Source organism: Podarcis liolepis, assembly GCF_965112155.1.
Source record: "Podarcis liolepis genome assembly, chromosome: 1".
In the NCBI taxonomy this organism is placed as follows: domain Eukaryota; kingdom Metazoa; phylum Chordata; class Lepidosauria; order Squamata; family Lacertidae; genus Podarcis; species Podarcis liolepis.
Window position 1 is genome coordinate 36,102,985 of NC_139554.1, and position 16,278 is coordinate 36,119,262.

The 16,278-nt window shown below is 46.2% G+C and overlaps 1 protein-coding gene across 5 annotated transcripts in view; it reads left to right on the forward strand.

The window, feature by feature from the left end:
* STRN3 (striatin 3) overlaps nucleotides 1–13,702 on the forward strand; it is a 49,532-nt gene extending 35,830 nt beyond the window's left edge. For all 5 annotated transcript variants that reach the window (XM_083507105.1, XM_083507107.1, XM_083507106.1 and 2 more), the window contains 6 exons: nucleotides 835–956; nucleotides 8,232–8,399; nucleotides 8,959–9,099; nucleotides 10,798–10,905; nucleotides 11,753–11,839; nucleotides 12,034–13,702. In XM_083507105.1, the coding sequence (XP_083363231.1) occupies nucleotides 835–956; nucleotides 8,232–8,399; nucleotides 8,959–9,099; nucleotides 10,798–10,905; nucleotides 11,753–11,839; nucleotides 12,034–12,203 (796 nt within the window). In that variant the 3' untranslated portion in view covers nucleotides 12,204–13,702. The remainder of the gene's footprint in view (nucleotides 1–834; nucleotides 957–8,231; nucleotides 8,400–8,958; nucleotides 9,100–10,797; nucleotides 10,906–11,752; nucleotides 11,840–12,033) is intronic.
* Nucleotides 13,703–16,278: the final 2,576 nt, after the last annotated feature.

Sequence of the window (16,278 nt, forward strand, 5' to 3'; positions counted from 1 at the left end):
GATCTGTTGAGTGATGCCATCGCACCATGCTGTTCACTACTGATTATGGTTATGGTTATGAAGGGTTAAAAGAAAAGTTGAGGTGACAGTATAATGTAAGATGTGTTTGTTCCCTTGTTTCTGATAAATGGAGTACAGTCATACCTCGGGTTAAATATGCTTTGGGTTGAGCGTTTTCAGGTTGCGTTCCGTGGCGACCTGGAAGTAACAGAATGGGTTACTTCCAGGTTTCGCTGCTTGCACATGCGCAGACGCTCAAAATGACGTCACACGCAGAAGCAGCGAATCGTGGCACGCGCAGACACAGGTTGTGTTCTGCTCAGGATGCGAATGGGGCTCTGGAACAGATCCTGTTCACATCCAGAGGTACCACTGTATGGTACCACATGTTATGTGGTGGGACGAAATGAGGAGATGTTGTGTATTAAGAATGGAAGCAGCTTTTTGTATGTGCTGGTAACTTGCTGTTCTCTCTCATAATTGTAACTTTTCAAATGAGTTTGTTAAATTACTAAACATACTTAAAGTTCTTAGCTGTTCCTAAGTTCTTACCTTAGTTGAGTTTCTGTTTTCCTAAATGAGCACCTTATGTGTCCTTAGTATCTATTCTGTTAATAGTTCCAATTGTACTACTAATAGGATTTTTCCTCTCGAATCTTTCATATTTTAATGCTGATTCTTAGCTTTTGTACTATTTAACAAAATTGTAAGGTTACCAGCAAGTATGTGTGTTTAAAAGTGTAATTTTGATATTCTACTCAAGCTTTGATATTTAAAACAATAAAGCAAAATTGACTTTGGTATTTAATCTACTGCTTTTGTGTTTTAAAACAGTGGACCTGTATTATCATTGGCAGTTAGTTCCAATGGAGAGCAGTGTTTTAGTGGTGGAATAGATGCAACTATACAATGGTGGAACATGCCTAGCCCAAATGTGGATCCTTATGATACATATGGTAAGCATTATTTAAATATGTCATAATGTAGTTTAATCCACTTAGGTTGTTTCTGCAGTGATCCAACTGTGAGGTTTCCAGTGCATGGACAACTGCGGTCAAGCTATGCTGATCCGGGAACAGCTATAGTGATTCAAACAGTTAAAATTGGTGAAAGGCACTCCTAGCCACGAAGGACACCTCTGCCTGCAGTGGCAATGCTGGATCCCATCTAGGCAGGCACCTTTCCAACTTCCTTGATGTGGGAACTTAATTGCTCACCCACAGAGTCTCAGTCTTGCCAGGAGTCAGACTCTTCTTTTTTAGCCCTCATCTAGCCCACCATTGTATTCAGACAACAGTCCAGGGCCTTCTCAGCTGTTCCCAATCAGATGTTAGTGAGAAATAGAGTTCGGTATTGTCAGAGCTGCTTGAAGATCCTAGCTCACAGAGGATCACGCTAGCCAGCGATCATTAAGTAAAAGCCTTTATTGAATTACAGTTTCCATTCTCACGCTGCTGCGCGCAACTCTACGTCTAGTAGCTAGATCGGCGAAGCTCCGTCTGAGTCTCCGCCCCGTGTGCACCAACTTAATATCCTAGCCTTGCTCCACCTTTTCCGCCTGACTGTCCTCCTCTGGGTCCCTCTACCCCCCGGGGCTTCTTCCTTCCGGGATTCTTCTGACGCTGACCCGGACCCTCCTGCCTCCTTGCGCCGGGCTTTAGGACCTGGTTCCCTTTCGGGGCTGCTTACTGCGCCGCCTTCCTCTGCATTTGAACTTGGCGCGCGCGCCCAACCTTCCACTTTCCTCTTAACCGTTTCTTCGCTCCCCGATGGAGGTGTGGCCACTCCTGACTCATGCCCTCCCTCCTGTGGTGAGCTGCCAGCGCTTCCCCCCTGGCTCCCTTCCTCTTCCCTGCTTCCTGGCGGTGACGCTGGTCCCGATTTCCAGCTGCTCCCCCCTGAGTCCCCTCTGGCTCTATCTTCCTGGGGTGCCCCCCTAGACTCCCCCCTTGCCCTGGCCACTGGTGCTCCTTTCTGTGAATCCTCTGATTCACTGGAAAGACTAGGAGATCTCGGGTCGTCGTCATCACTCATCTTTTCTTCTGCCTCCTCCCCTTCGCTCTCTGTTTCCTCCCTTGCCCGTGCCTCTGCTCCTAAACCCCTGACATCCATCCCCCCCTCGAAGCCCCCCATTCCCCCCTCCCCTCCTTCCGGTGCTGGAGCTGGGGGCTGCTGTTGCAAAGGGACGAACGTCGGATATCGGTCGCTTCCCGTGGCGGGCCTCCATCTGAAGTCTCGCGGGTCTTCCTCCCTGCTCTCGTCGACAACGGTCACCTCCGCTTCCATCTCTGTGCCGCCGTGCTCGAAACCAGGGTCGTCCCCGAAAACGTCCATGTCCGTCTCTCCCTCACTTCCTCCTGGCGGTGTTGCTCGTCCTGGGCCTTCCAGCCACCGTCTGCGGAACTGCTCCTCTGGTCTATCATCCCACCAATACGAGGGTTCTGATGCAGATCCCGAGGGTGACCCCTCCGGGGAACGGACGTCTTGTGTCGGGTCCTCGTCCGAGTCGAACCCCCGGAAAGTGCTGGCCGAAAGCGTGGGCGTGAAAAGCCAGTCGTCGAAAAAGTCTGCTGGCATAGGTCTATGGGGGAAGAGGGCATGAAACTCGTCTTTGAGGAGAGGTTCGTCCAAGGCGTAGCCCGGCACCCAGCTGTTCGCACTGGCCGGGGTGCCCTCCTTGGCGAGAAAGTATTCTACCCCCTCTTCCCCCCATCTGGAGTCCAAAATCTCCGTGACTTCGTTGATGCGCTCCTTCTGTGCCACTCCCGCGTGCCCTGTTCTGTCTCTGACCGGACTCGGCACCGTTCCGGGTTCCTGGAACCTGTGCGGTGCCTTGTAGGGAGTGAGCACCGATCTGTGGAATACCGGATGCATTCTGGAACCCTCCGGAAGTGCCAGTCTGAAAGCTACCGGGTTGACCTGCTCTTCGACTTGGTAGGGCCCCAGTTGTTTATGCCCTAGTTTCTTCTTGGCCAACGACCTGGCCGGCACTGCGTGGGCTGCTAACCAAACCCAGTCTCCCACGTGGAGCTCTTCGCCAACCCTTCTGTGCTTGTCCGCTTGTACCTTGTATGCGTGCTTGGCCAGCTCCAGGTGGCGCCTCAGCTGATCGTGGACTTCCTGCAGCTCCGACGCGAACGCATCTGCTGTCTGCGGCTCCCCCTCCCCCATTCTTTCCAGTCCCGGGAAGGTTCTGGGGTGCCTCCCGTTGTTGGCGAAGAACGGCGTGACCCCCGTGGACACGTGCTTCGTGTTGTTGTAGGCGAACTCGGCAAGCGGCAGGTAATCCACCCACGTCGCAGGCTGTTGATTTGCATAACATCTCAGGTACTGCTGCATGATGGCATTGACCCGCTCCGCTTGCCCGTTGGTCTGCGGGTGTCTCGCCGACGCCAGGTTGATCTTGACGTTCAGGAAGCCCATCAGCTTCTGCCAGAAATTTGAGATGAACTGCCGCCCCCGGTCGGACAGAATAGACCGTGGCAGACCGTGAACCTTGAACACGTGGTCTATGAACAGTTTGGCGGTTTGCTCCGCCGTGGCCACCTTAGCACACGGAATGAAATGCGCCATCTTGGAAAACAGGTCCACCACCACCAGCACTGCCGTCTTGCCCCTCGAGCTGGGCAGATCCGTGACAAAGTCCAGGGCCACCCTTTCCCAAGGTTCGACCGGAGTTTGCAGCGGTTCCAACAGTCCGGCCGGCGGTTTGTGCACGGGTTTGGCCCTCTGGCAGGTGTCACACCTCGCCACGTAGTCTGCGACCTCCCCTCTCATTCCAGGCCACCAGAAATCCCTGGCTACTAATTCCACCGTCTTCTCCTTGCCAAAGTGCCCGGCCGTGGGCGCGTCGTGCAGCTGCTGCAGCACCTTGGCGCGTAGGTCGTCTCCCGGCACGTAGATGGCCCCTTTACGGATGAGCAATCCATCTCGTAGCTGGAAACCGTCGGCCGCAGCCATGCCCCTTTGCACCTCTGCCATCTTTGCTTGCGCGAAGGAGTCATCCTGCAACGCTCGTCGCACCGCCTCCAGGTCCACGGTGGCCGCGGCGCACGCCCATACTGTTGGTGCGAAGATGTGCATGGCGGCCGCTGGCGTTGCGTCCTCCAGATACTGTGGCTTACGGGAGAGGGCGTCCGCCATGATGTTAGTGTCCCCCGGGACATACTCTATGCGGAAGTCGAAGTTCGCAAAAAACTCAGCCCAACGTATCTGCCTCTGGTTTAGGAACTGTGCCGTGCGCCAGTGCTCCAGATTCTTGTGGTCCGTGCAAACCTGCACCGTGTGCTTGGCGCCGATCAGGAAGTGCCTCCACGCTTTGAACGCTGCATGAATGGCCAGCAACTCCCTGTCCCAGATGGTGTAGTTCTGCTCGGACTTGCTGAGCTTCCTGGAGTAAAACGTTGCCGGTCGCCACACCCCCTGCTGGTCCTTTTGCAGCAGGACCGCCCCCACGGCTCTGTCCGAGGCGTCTGTCTCCACCCTCATCGGCCTGCTGGGGTTGACGTGAAGCAGCTGCTCTTCCGACGCGAAGAGACGCTTGAGTGCCTGAAAGGACTGCTCCGCCTCCTCTGTCCAAACGAACTTCTTTTTCTTGGAGCTGAGCGTGTCTGTGATGGCCGCTGTCTGCATAGCGAAGCCCTTGATAAACTTGCGATAGAAGTTCGCAAAGCCGACAAACCTCTGGACCTCCTTCCGGTTGCGTGGACTCTTCCAATCCAATACCGCGCGAACCTTGGCGCTGTCCATGGCGAGCCCCTTGTCAGACAACTTGTAGCCCAGAAAATCCACCTCCGTCACGTCAAATTGGCACTTCTCCAGCTTGGCGTAGAGCCTATGTTGCTTTAGTCTGGTCAGCACTTCCTTGACGTGTCTGTCATGCTCCTGCTGCGATTCCGAAAAGATCAGGATGTCATCTAAGAAACAGACGCACGTCTTGTAGAGAAGTCCCGCCAACACGTGATGCATGAAAGCTTGAAAAACGTGGGAGCCATTTTGCAATCCAAAGGGCATAACTCTGTATTCGTAGGTACCCAGTGGCGTGAACATGGCCGTCTTCCACTCATCTCCCTCCCGCATACGAATGAGGTTGTACGCCCCTCGCAGGTCTAACTTGGTGAACACTTTCCCCTTCCGCACCTTCGCCAGGAGGTCGTCGATTCGGGGCATGGGGAAGTCCGACGGCTTGGTCCCATTGTTTAAAATGCGATAGTCCACGACCAGTCTTTTTTGGGGCGTGTCTCGCTTTTTAACAAAGAATACTGGACTGCCCCCCGCTGCCTTGGACTCTCGGATGAAACCGCGCTCCAAATTATGATCTATGAACTGTTTGAGTTCCTGCAGCTCGTCCTCTGACATGGAATACAGTTTCCTCTTAGGCAGCGCCACCCCCGGCAGCAGGTCAATCTTGCAGTCATATGGTCTGTGAGGGGGTAGCCTGTCTGCCTCCTTCTCGCAGAAAACTTCCAAAAATTCTGCGTACTTGTGGGGAATCGCTTGCAGCGTGCCTAGCAGCAGCTGTGACTCCTCTTCCTCTCCTTCCTGCCGGGGCACGATGCAGTGTTCAGCACAAAAGGAAGAGCCGAAGATCAGCTGCCTCTGGTACCAAGCCAGCGTTGGGCTGTGCTTGTCTAGCCAACTCATTCCCAATACAATGGGCGTATCCGATAGTTGAGTGACATTGAAGCTGATGATTTCTTTGTGATTTCCAAGTCGCATCGCCATGGGCGGCGTCTGCTTCACCACTTGCCCCCCTAGCAACTCCCTGCCATCCACCGTGACAACCTGCAGGGGCAGTGTGGCCGGCAGCAACTGTATAGCGTGCTTGTCGACAAAGTCCTGCCCTATAAAGTCCGCGTTGCTGCCCGAGTCAACTGTGATGGGCACGTCAGTGGTGATTCCATTGGGCAGCTGGAGAGATGCGGTGAGCCTCACCACTGGTTTGGGCGGGAGGGGGTTCACGGGCTGTAAAACCTCTGGGGACTGCGTCACTAACACGTCTGGCTGGGCCCCAGGGCCTCTTCCTCCAGCCAGACCGCGTCGTTTCCCTGCTGTGGTCCCCCTTGCTGCGTTGCTGCAGTCACCATTGCCGAGGCTGCAGTAAGCTTGTGGAGCCTCTGGGGACACTCTTTTGCCATATGCCCTGGCTCCTCACAGACGTAACACTTCCTGTTCCCTCTAGGAGGCTTCGCTTTCACTGCTGCCGGTGCTAGGGCTCTGGTTGCTGACTGAGCCCTTGCACCTCCAACCTCCATAGGTTCGGCTCCTCCTCCTGGCGGAGGCGTGGATTGCGCCCGCGCTGCTTCCCTGGGAAGGAAGGAGGGGCCCCTGGCTGGTTCGCGCCCTCCACGCCCTTCGTCCCTGCTCCACGGACGTTCTTCCAGCCTCACCCCCACTGCCAGTGCCCTCTGAACGACCTCCTGGGTGGTTCGGGGTCTCTCCCCCCTCGCGATCTCATCTTTAATCGAGTTGTGCAGCCCCTCCCAAAAGAGGTCTCTTACAGGAGCCGAATCTCTGTCCCATTCCAGGGCACTGACCAAGGCGAAAAAGCGGGCATGATACTGCCTGACGCTGGCCCTCCCTTGTCTCAGCCCATGCACCTCCTTCCGTGCAAGATCCACGTCAATACTTGATAAAAAACACCCATCCATCGCTTTAATAAAGGCATCTGCATTCTGGAGCGCCGGATCCTTATCTCTCCATAAATTGCGTAGCCATGCTTTAGCATCCCCATGCAGATGGGACATGATGAATCCCACTCTCTCTTGCTCATCTCTAAAGTCTTTATGCAGCAGTTGCAGTGCGCACAGTACGTCGGCTCTAAAGTTGGGATACTGTTGCAGGTTCCCATCGAAGTGAGAGACCAGCCCGCCTGTCCGTCTCGCCAACCCAATTCCCTCCTGCCGGGGTGTCTGCTTTGTCAGCACGTCTAACCTGACCTGGAGATCCCTGCAGGCGGCAGCTGCCTCCTCCTCTCTCTTCCTGGATGCGAGAGCCTCGGCATTCAGTTGTGCCACTGCTTTTCTGAGTTCCTCTATCTGCTGCTCAGCCGTCATGTCGTCTGCCGTTCGTGAGCTCGCTAGTAGGCACCTGTTTCTCTCCCCTCCTCGAGGCTGTAGATGCCCACAATCGTGAGACGGAGCTTACTGTCAGAGCTGCTTGAAGATCCTAGCTCACAGAGGATCACGCTAGCCAGCGATCATTAAGTAAAAGCCTTTATTGAATTACAGTTTCCATTCTCACGCTGCTGCGCGCAACTCTACGTCTAGTAGCTAGATCGGCGAAGCTCCGTCTGAGTCTCCGCCCCGTGTGCACCAACTTAATATCCTAGCCTTGCTCCACCTTTTCCGCCTGACTGTCCTCCTCTGGGTCCCTCTACCCCCCGGGGCTTCTTCCTTCCGGGATTCTTCTGACGCTGACCCGGACCCTCCTGCCTCCTTGCGCCGGGCTTTAGGACCTGGTTCCCTTTCGGGGCTGCTTACTGCGCCGCCTTCCTCTGCATTTGAACTTGGCGCGCGCGCCCAACCTTCCACTTTCCTCTTAACCGTTTCTTCGCTCCCCGATGGAGGTGTGGCCACTCCTGACTCATGCCCTCCCTCCTGTGGTGAGCTGCCAGCGCTTCCCCCCTGGCTCCCTTCCTCTTCCCTGCTTCCTGGCGGTGACGCTGGTCCCGATTTCCAGCTGCTCCCCCCTGAGTCCCCTCTGGCTCTATCTTCCTGGGGTGCTCCCCTAGACTCCCCCCTTGCCCTGGCCACTGGTGCTCCTTTCTGTGAATCCTCTGATTCACTGGAAAGACTAGGAGATCTCGGGTCGTCGTCATCACTCATCTTTTCTTCTGCCTCCTCCCCTTCGCTCTCTGTTTCCTCCCTTGCCCGTGCCTCTGCTCCTAAACCCCTGACAGGTATCATCAGCATACTGATGACACTTTGCTCCAGTGACCACTCCCATTGGAGTTAAATAGCATTGGAGACAGTTTGGTGCCCTGTGGCATCGCATAGCTCAAAAGCCTAGGTAGGACCAGAGTAGCACTCATCCAGTGCTGCTTCCTGAAGCCATCTGTGGAGAGAAGAAATAAGATCAGTTATTATGACTATATAATTTGGAATCTCACAACAAATTGATAGATTATCCACACAGATTTGCATTATAAGAACCCATACATCTTTTGGGATGCTGGTTAGAAATACTCAAAAGATTGACTAATTAATTTTGTTTTTCTTTTTTTTCTAAAGAGCCAAACGTTCTAGCTGGCACATTAATTGCTCACACGGATGCGGTCTGGGGTCTTGCTTATAGCGGTATAAAGAATCACTTACTATCTTGCTCAGCAGATGGCAGTATTAGATTATGGAATCCACCAGAAAAAGTGCCCTGCATTTGCACTTACAATGGAAATAGAGGTGAGCTGTGAGGTTTTCTATCTGTTAACAAAGGTCAAGTTTAAAAGAAAATATTTTTGTAAACACACACACACACACACACACACACACACACACACACACCAGCCAAGAAACAGTATTTCTAGAAGCAAATCTAAAGTTCATAACAGCGGGTAATGATAGTCTAGACACCTGTGTTTCCTTTAACTCCAAGTCCTTTTGGTTTTTGTCTGGGTTTTTTTTAATGGTTTGTTTGTTTATTGAAAATTTTAAATAATTTCCTTTCATTGTATTTTCTATTGCTCTGGCTGGCTAACAACAAATAAACCAATAAAATCACATTATGATCCCTGAATCCAAGCCATTTTATTTCAGATGGCAGTTATACTTGGAAGCAACATAAATTGTTTTAAAATAAATGTAGCTTGGTGTATGAAGTTGTTTTTTTAAAAAAAGAGCAGTACATTGACTTTAATTATTATATTTATCTTTGAGTAAATTATTATCTTAGAAACTTAAATTGTATGTAGAAGTATTTCTCTTAACAGATTCATTGTTCGTTCTTTTCTTTCGGCTCCAGAGTATGGAATACCCACATCAGTTGACTTTATAGGTTGTGATCCTGCTCATATGGTGACATCATTTAGCACTGGCAACACCGTCATCTATGATTTGGAAACATCCCAGGCACTGGTAATGCTTTCATCACAGACTGATTCTGGTAAGCAAAAGAGGTTCTTTACTGCTCTTTTTATCACTTTTGCAGCAGGGACTTAATCTTACAAGGCCAAGGTGTAATATAAATATAGGAAAATAATTTTCTTCAAACGGATATTTTACATCAATGAAATATGTGTACAGAAATCCTGGGGAGGTTCAGCTGAAGTAGTTCAGTGATGCCACAGTTTTTGTTCTTACCAGATATTTGCTTGCCACCGTATTATTTGTTAATTTCTACCCTTCCCTTCCTTTCAAAGGAGCCCAGGGTGACTGTGTAGTAAAACAATGCAATTAAAAATAATCTAAGACATATTCAAACATGTGAAAGCATCTCAGAACTTCTGAAAATGTATGAACAGTCACATACCCTCACAACTAATAATTTCACAGTTGCCAGGAACACTATCTTTCTGCCATCAAATGCCTGGTAAACAGGAATATTTTTAAGTTCCTCTGGTGGTGTTGAATTTGGTTCTGGGAAACTTTGTTTTAAATCCTGCCTCAACTGTGTGAACTTACTGGGAGGTCTTGAAAGTTACCATCAGCAAGTCCCCATGTGTAAAATGGAGGAATTAGGATGAACTGCTTCAAAGAAGAATGGCGAGGACAAACAAGATTTTTTTAAAAAACCACATTTCACTTGCCAGATAAAAAGTCCTTGATGTCTTTTTGCTGACATGTTCACCCAGACCTCTTCAAGTAAGGAGATGCCTAATGAAAGCTGCCTCTTAAAATGTTCATTTCATGTAGTACAAGTGCCAGTGTTACACATCTGCTCATCCACTTTTTCTTCATTGCCCATACCCCAGAAATCTTTGCTAAAATAGTACATGAGCACCCCAAAACTAGGGCCATAATCAGTTTGATTAAAGCAATCATTGGCAAGCATGGTTTATTAGAAGTTCTGTGTCAGAGTAATGGTAGTTCAGTTGCAAAAGAATCAAACCATAATATACACTGGTCTGTGTGGGTGGGGATGGTTTAGATTGAGCAGAGGCCTCCCTCTACTCATCTCTCTCCCTGGTCTTCTGCTGTACGTAGAGAGGGGTTTCAAGGCCAGTGGAGTTTAGCAGAAATGGGGCATTCTGAGAGAGCGGGACTGAGCCATTATTGTTTGACTTGAAACTTGACCACTGCTCCAGCCTGAAGCTTCTGCAGGGATCAGGCTCAATCGTCCTGCCCTCCCAACTTTTGCTTCGCCATAAATGACTGAACTGCAGATGTGGTGGCAGTAGCTCAACTACTCCACAAAACTCCACTGACAGTGGATAGGGGTAGTCATGGTATGTCCTCTGGCTCAAGTTTTCTTCCTCCCATTTCTTTCTGGGGTGGGGGAGATGAAAAGCTTCCACTTCTAGTTTCTTGGCAAACCGTATTTTGTCTTGCTATAAGCGGAAGAGTCCAGTCTCTTCTGATTGTGTGCAAAGGAGGGGGACACGAGAGCCTGAGGCTTGCTGTTGCTCGTTCACATAGCAACAACCCAGCCCCCACTTTTCCTGAATTGGAGCCAGTTTGTCTTTGAATCCATCCTTTGACACACATGTAAACTCCCATAAGAAGCTAGAGTGACAGGGATAACTTGTGGAGATTAGATAGATAGATAGATAGATAGATAGATAGATAGATATGCACCAAACATGTTAACTGAATTCTTTGTGATTCCTTCCTCCTCTGATTGTTATCTCTATTGTGTTCTCAGGTTTACAATCAAACAATCACATTAACAGGGTAGTAAGTCACCCCACACTCCCTGTAACAATAACAGCTCATGAAGATAGACACATCAAGTTTTTTGACAATAAAACGGGTAAGGAAATGAAAATGCCCTTCTTCCTTTTCGTCAGCATCCTGCCAATTCCTCTGATACTTTTCTTATGCTCCTGCTTGTTCTATAGATTCTCCTCTCTGTCAATCATCCCTCCTTTAGTATGGGACATTTGGGTCTTCTTTCAGCCTTCCCCACCTAATCCCGTTTCCCAAATCCTCCACTGGAATGTTGTGATCACAGCAGCTCAAGACAGTGGCTGAGGTGCAGCGGGGGGATGGCAGGCCTATGTTTATTCCTTTAAGATTGAAGTTAAAAGTATTTTATCTTTCACTGCTGTAGCGGGGAAATAGCTGGAGCTAGAATTGGCATCAGGAAATAGGAGCTGCAGATGGGATTAGTCTGTTGCCCCAAATTGAGAAGCATATTCCTGTCTCCATTATTCTGTTCTAGCTGTCCTGGATTCTGTACTTTGTGCAGCTTCAGTGACTGGGAATTATTTTCAATAAGTTATTGGCTTGGTGTTTCCTATGTTTGTTCTTGCTTTTTGCAAATCTATTAATAGCTGTTTAACCTTCTCAATCGAGTGTGTCAACTTGCCTTCAAGTGGCATTCATAAAGAATTGGCAATCAGAAACAAAATTACTATGATAATGAAGACTCTAAAAGTCGTATGCCATCCCTTTAACATAAATCATTTTAAAACTGTTACTGATTTAAGGGCAAATGTTTATGCCTTTCTGTGACCTTCCTTGAAGCACCTAGCAGGCCACCATTGGAAACAGAATGCTGAGCTGGATGGAAACCTGTTCTGATCCAACAGTGCAGTATTTTTGTTTCTTAAGGTTGAATCCTTGGTAACCGTTACATGTTCTTTAATTGCTGTTAGGTAAAATGATCCACTCTATGGTTGCTCACTTGGACGCTGTCACAAGTTTAGCTGTGGACCCTAATGGAATCTACTTGATGTCTGGAAGTAAGTCTATTGCATTTTAATATTCTGTTGGAAGCTGCCCAGAGTGGCTGGGGAAACCCAGCCAGGTGGGCGGGGTATAAATTGTTGTTGTTGTTGTTGTTATCAGCAACGTCTCCTGTATTGCTAGCGGATCTTGTTGTGTTGTGTATTTAGCTATGTCTGAAATCCTGACCCTTGTTTTTCTCTTCATTCAGGTCATGACTGCTCTATTAGATTGTGGAATTTGGACAGCAAAACGTGTGTGCAAGAAATAACAGCCCATAGGAAAAAGCTGGATGAATCCATTTATGACGTAGCTTTTCATCCATCAAAAGCATATATTGCCAGTGCAGGAGCCGATGCCCTTGCCAAAGTATTTGTGTGACATAACAAAGCAAACCTGCATCTCATGTAGCAGGTTTGCCTGGACGAAAAGAGGGAATGCGTCACTGCCATCACTGAAACGGTTACTGATGAGACACTACATGTGACCAGCCTCAGCAGAGACTGTGTGTTTGGGGCAGATTTAAATTGGTCAAATCACGATCTCGTGAATAACGCTGGGCTGATTCATTTAACTGTAATTACTGTATTTTTGAAAGGAAAAAAAAAAGCAAACCAGTATTTGTAGCCTTGACTGGATATGGACTGAGCGTTTGTCTGTTATTTAGGTGTGTCTTTAAACGAACGTGGAGTCGGATCTTATTAAAGACTTTTATTTTGGACTCTGTGTGCTGCCTTAGGGTTAGGAATGTGGTGCTCTTGTTGGGGGAGTGAGCTCCAAGAGTAGCTTTCTTTGCATCTCTTAGTATCTTCACTTATCAGTCAAATGCCACAGATTCCCCTTTTAAACTTTTATTTTGCTTTAAAGAAAAAGGAATTAACTTAAAATATTTAGCATTAGTTGCACAAAATATTTGGATAAAATTCTAGTTTTTATATGTCTTTTATATATTTAGCCTGTCACAACAGTGCTCAAGATTGTATGGATGATGTTTTTTCTGCATTATAGGACCCGAAACCACAGAGATCTTGCTGGCCCGCTGCCCTGTAACAATACCGTTTCCTTTGTTATCTAATGAAGCTCAACTAAGTCCTTTCATCAGGATGCTAATTCATCATCATTGCATAACTGGCTTCCTAAAGGACTGTAAAGAATTGTGTAAGCGAAACACAAAGGAACTAAGTACCCCCAGCCCTCCCAATGAACTTTTAAAATTAATCTTGGCATCCTATCACTATGTGATATTTTGTACATCTTAACTGTATTTACGAGATTATTTATCAAGGATTACCCATCTGGCTAATGGCCTATTATTTATTTCATTTTTGTTGGTCTTTATATTCTTTTTATGTAGCGTATCAAGGGGCCCTGTATATCTATTATGGCACTCTTCGAACAGTCTAAAATAGATTAAAAATGGGACATGTAATAGTTTTAAAAGTTAGACAGACTTTTTCCAGTTAAGTGTCTGGAGTAAAGTTGATTCCAGGAAGTCATTTCAGAACTTTTGGAGTGAAAATGTTTTTATTTGCGGTTCAAATAGAATGCAAAAGTAGTTGAATCAAGAGTCAGAAATTGGCTGTGTTTGGAATAGTTATTCTCTGCTTTGATTTGTTTTTTTCGGATGTGCTTCAGTTTATGGTGTAACAAAAAGATTTTGTTTGTGTAACTGCATGATTAAGACAATAAAGTATTTTTTCTAGTCTTCCACAAAAATCTTTCTGATCAGTTTGCAAGTTTTGATGAGTTTTGTAAGTTTTCTGTTTTACAAACTATGAATCAGCAAATTTTTAAGATTGTACAACATAGCAAAAGTACAGCTGTTTAAAAAAATAATGTATATAAAATGCATATAATAAATACTAAATGGTGTACCTGTATGTTACTGTTGGTTATATTTTGTGTTGCAGAGTTTTAAGTGTCGTTTTATTCTTCAAGTAATTAGGAAAGGAAGGTTTAAATTTTAACAAAACTTGCTTTGCACATTTTAATAAACTGCATTGCTTTGAAGACTTGTAATATTTATCAACAGTTTCAACTGTGCCACTCCCTTATAAGAACCAGTTTCAAGAACAAATAGTGATTTGTATTTTAAAAATGGGAAACACAATGGCAGGGCAGCTTGTATTTTTTTAAATGAGAATATTGTCAAGCAATGGCATTAGAGTCAAATTTGAAACCAAATCAGTTCAATTCTTCACATGCCTGCTCAGAAGTAAGTCCCACTGAGTTCACTGAGGCAGACGATTTTACAATATTTGATTTTACAATCTTAAAGGAATCTTGTGTTTATTCTTTATCATCTACAATTAATGAAATCATTGTGCCTTTACTCTAAAAGGTAGATGATATTAAGTAGCACATTTTGGAGTGTAAAACTTTCCATTTAATGACAGACTAGATTCTTAAAACACAGATTTTGAGTGGTTTTTCCATGCCTATTTCGCCCCCAAAATCATAAGATGATTGTTTCTGTAACTGTTCATGGCAAAGCAGTTCATAGTACCTTTCTTCCATAAATTGTTTCTACAAATGGACCCATTCTCTAAAGAGAAAAATGGCACAATACAAACTAAGAATGGGTGGCAGCATGTTTCTTGAATTAGTTGCTGAGCACATCATTGGGACATGGAAAATGTTCTTATAATGGATGGTATCTTGTGTTTCCATGTTTTACAATTAGATTAGCAGAGAGAATGTATTTCTCAGATTGAACTGGAGCAAAACAAGATGGTAATGTACCCTTGACAAAGTAATGTAAGCATATATTGCATAGAACCAGATTAGAGAAAAAGCAGCACCATTGTTTGAAATCCTGATGCATTAAATTTATACTGTAAATAAAAAAGGAAACCCCACCTTTGACCATAGAGCTCAAAGTGTGGTTTCAAAATGTGTCTGTGTGTAGAGGTTTTTGAAAACTCTTCTGCTGATTTGCACTCTTGGTTTTTTCCACCAATTTAAAGCATTAACTAATAGGCAAGAGTGGTTTTTATTTTATTATATTGGAATTAATTATATTGGAATTAGTTTCATAATTGCCTTTTCTTAAGTCAAACATTGTTCCTGGCAGCTTTTCCGGAGTGCTGCATTCTAAGGCTTAAATGAAATGTGACTCTTTAATAAACATTGCCAAACAAACTGCTTTTCTTTGAAATTGTATTAAAAATGGGGAACGTGGACATATCCTTCCTGTTGAAGACACACAGATGCGTACACATATTAAGTTTATATATGTATCGTCCTAGTATTTGTTAGAAGTTAGTTCTGAAATGCTTAATTCCATACAATACAGAAAATCACCAACAGGCACAGTCCACCATTGTTTCTTGTTGCTTCTCTTCAGTACCACATAATGATGTGCGGGGCTCAGTTGTAGAAAGACTGCAAATAGTCAAGTTGAACAATCTCTGGTTACACACTATAGACCTTCCCACCCCTGAATTGTTTCTGTGGACAGCTGTGGCCTCTTTAATGTTGGTCTTATGGCTCAGCAGCAGCTAAGGTTTCAGTGGAGGAAATAGAGCCATGGAGCACTGATATGACTTTCCCATAGATTCTCCCCAATCCTCAGGCATAAAGAATGTTTTACTAAACTGAACATGGGCAAACTGTTCATAAAGCATTTCCAGCTTAGTTTTAGTTGTAGCTCCATAGTCCAATGCCTCTGTTCTCACTGCCAATGCTATACAGATATACAAGCCAGGTTCATCTTACCTATACTACAAAAATTATCAGGTTGCACAGAACAACTTTATACCTGCCTGCTACTTCAAGATGAAATCCCAGATGTTACATACTTGGTTGCTAGATTTTGTGCTGCCATGGTGGATATTTGTCAAAGGATGGTTTGCGCAACGAACTAGGCCCAAAATGCAAGACCTGTGCTCCTTCACACTCCCTCAGTCACTTTTAACCGTTTGTCCTAGTTTCTGTCTTTTTAAGTATGTAGAATAAAACCACCATATATTATTACTTTTTATCCCTTACCTGTTTTAAGTCTCGTGTGTTCAGTTTATCTGTATGTTTTATCTTATGCTGGTCTGTGACTGAAATAAAGTTTGATACTGTACCTTCTGTTCTCACAAACCATTTAAAAGCTTGGAACTTTCCTCAACTGCTAAAATGCTTTTTAAGAGTGTCATTTCCTTCCTTGGGTTTCTCTTTTGTGGAATCCAATAAGATGGTTGGCTGGGTTGTGTGTGATTTGCACTAATAAGTACAAATGAATTAGATTCTGCACTAAGAAGAGCTAAAGTCTCTGAGCTGTGCAAATTGAACCAGTGTGCATAGTATTAATATAGTATTAACTGCTCCGTTTGTGAATAGTTAACTAAATGAGGACAGAGAGGTTGGCAGATTTCATCTCCCAGGTGTCATATAGGTGGCAGTCTGCCAAGAAAAATGTAGATAAAGTTACTAAATAGGTGAGACTACCATGTGAAGTTTTCTATTG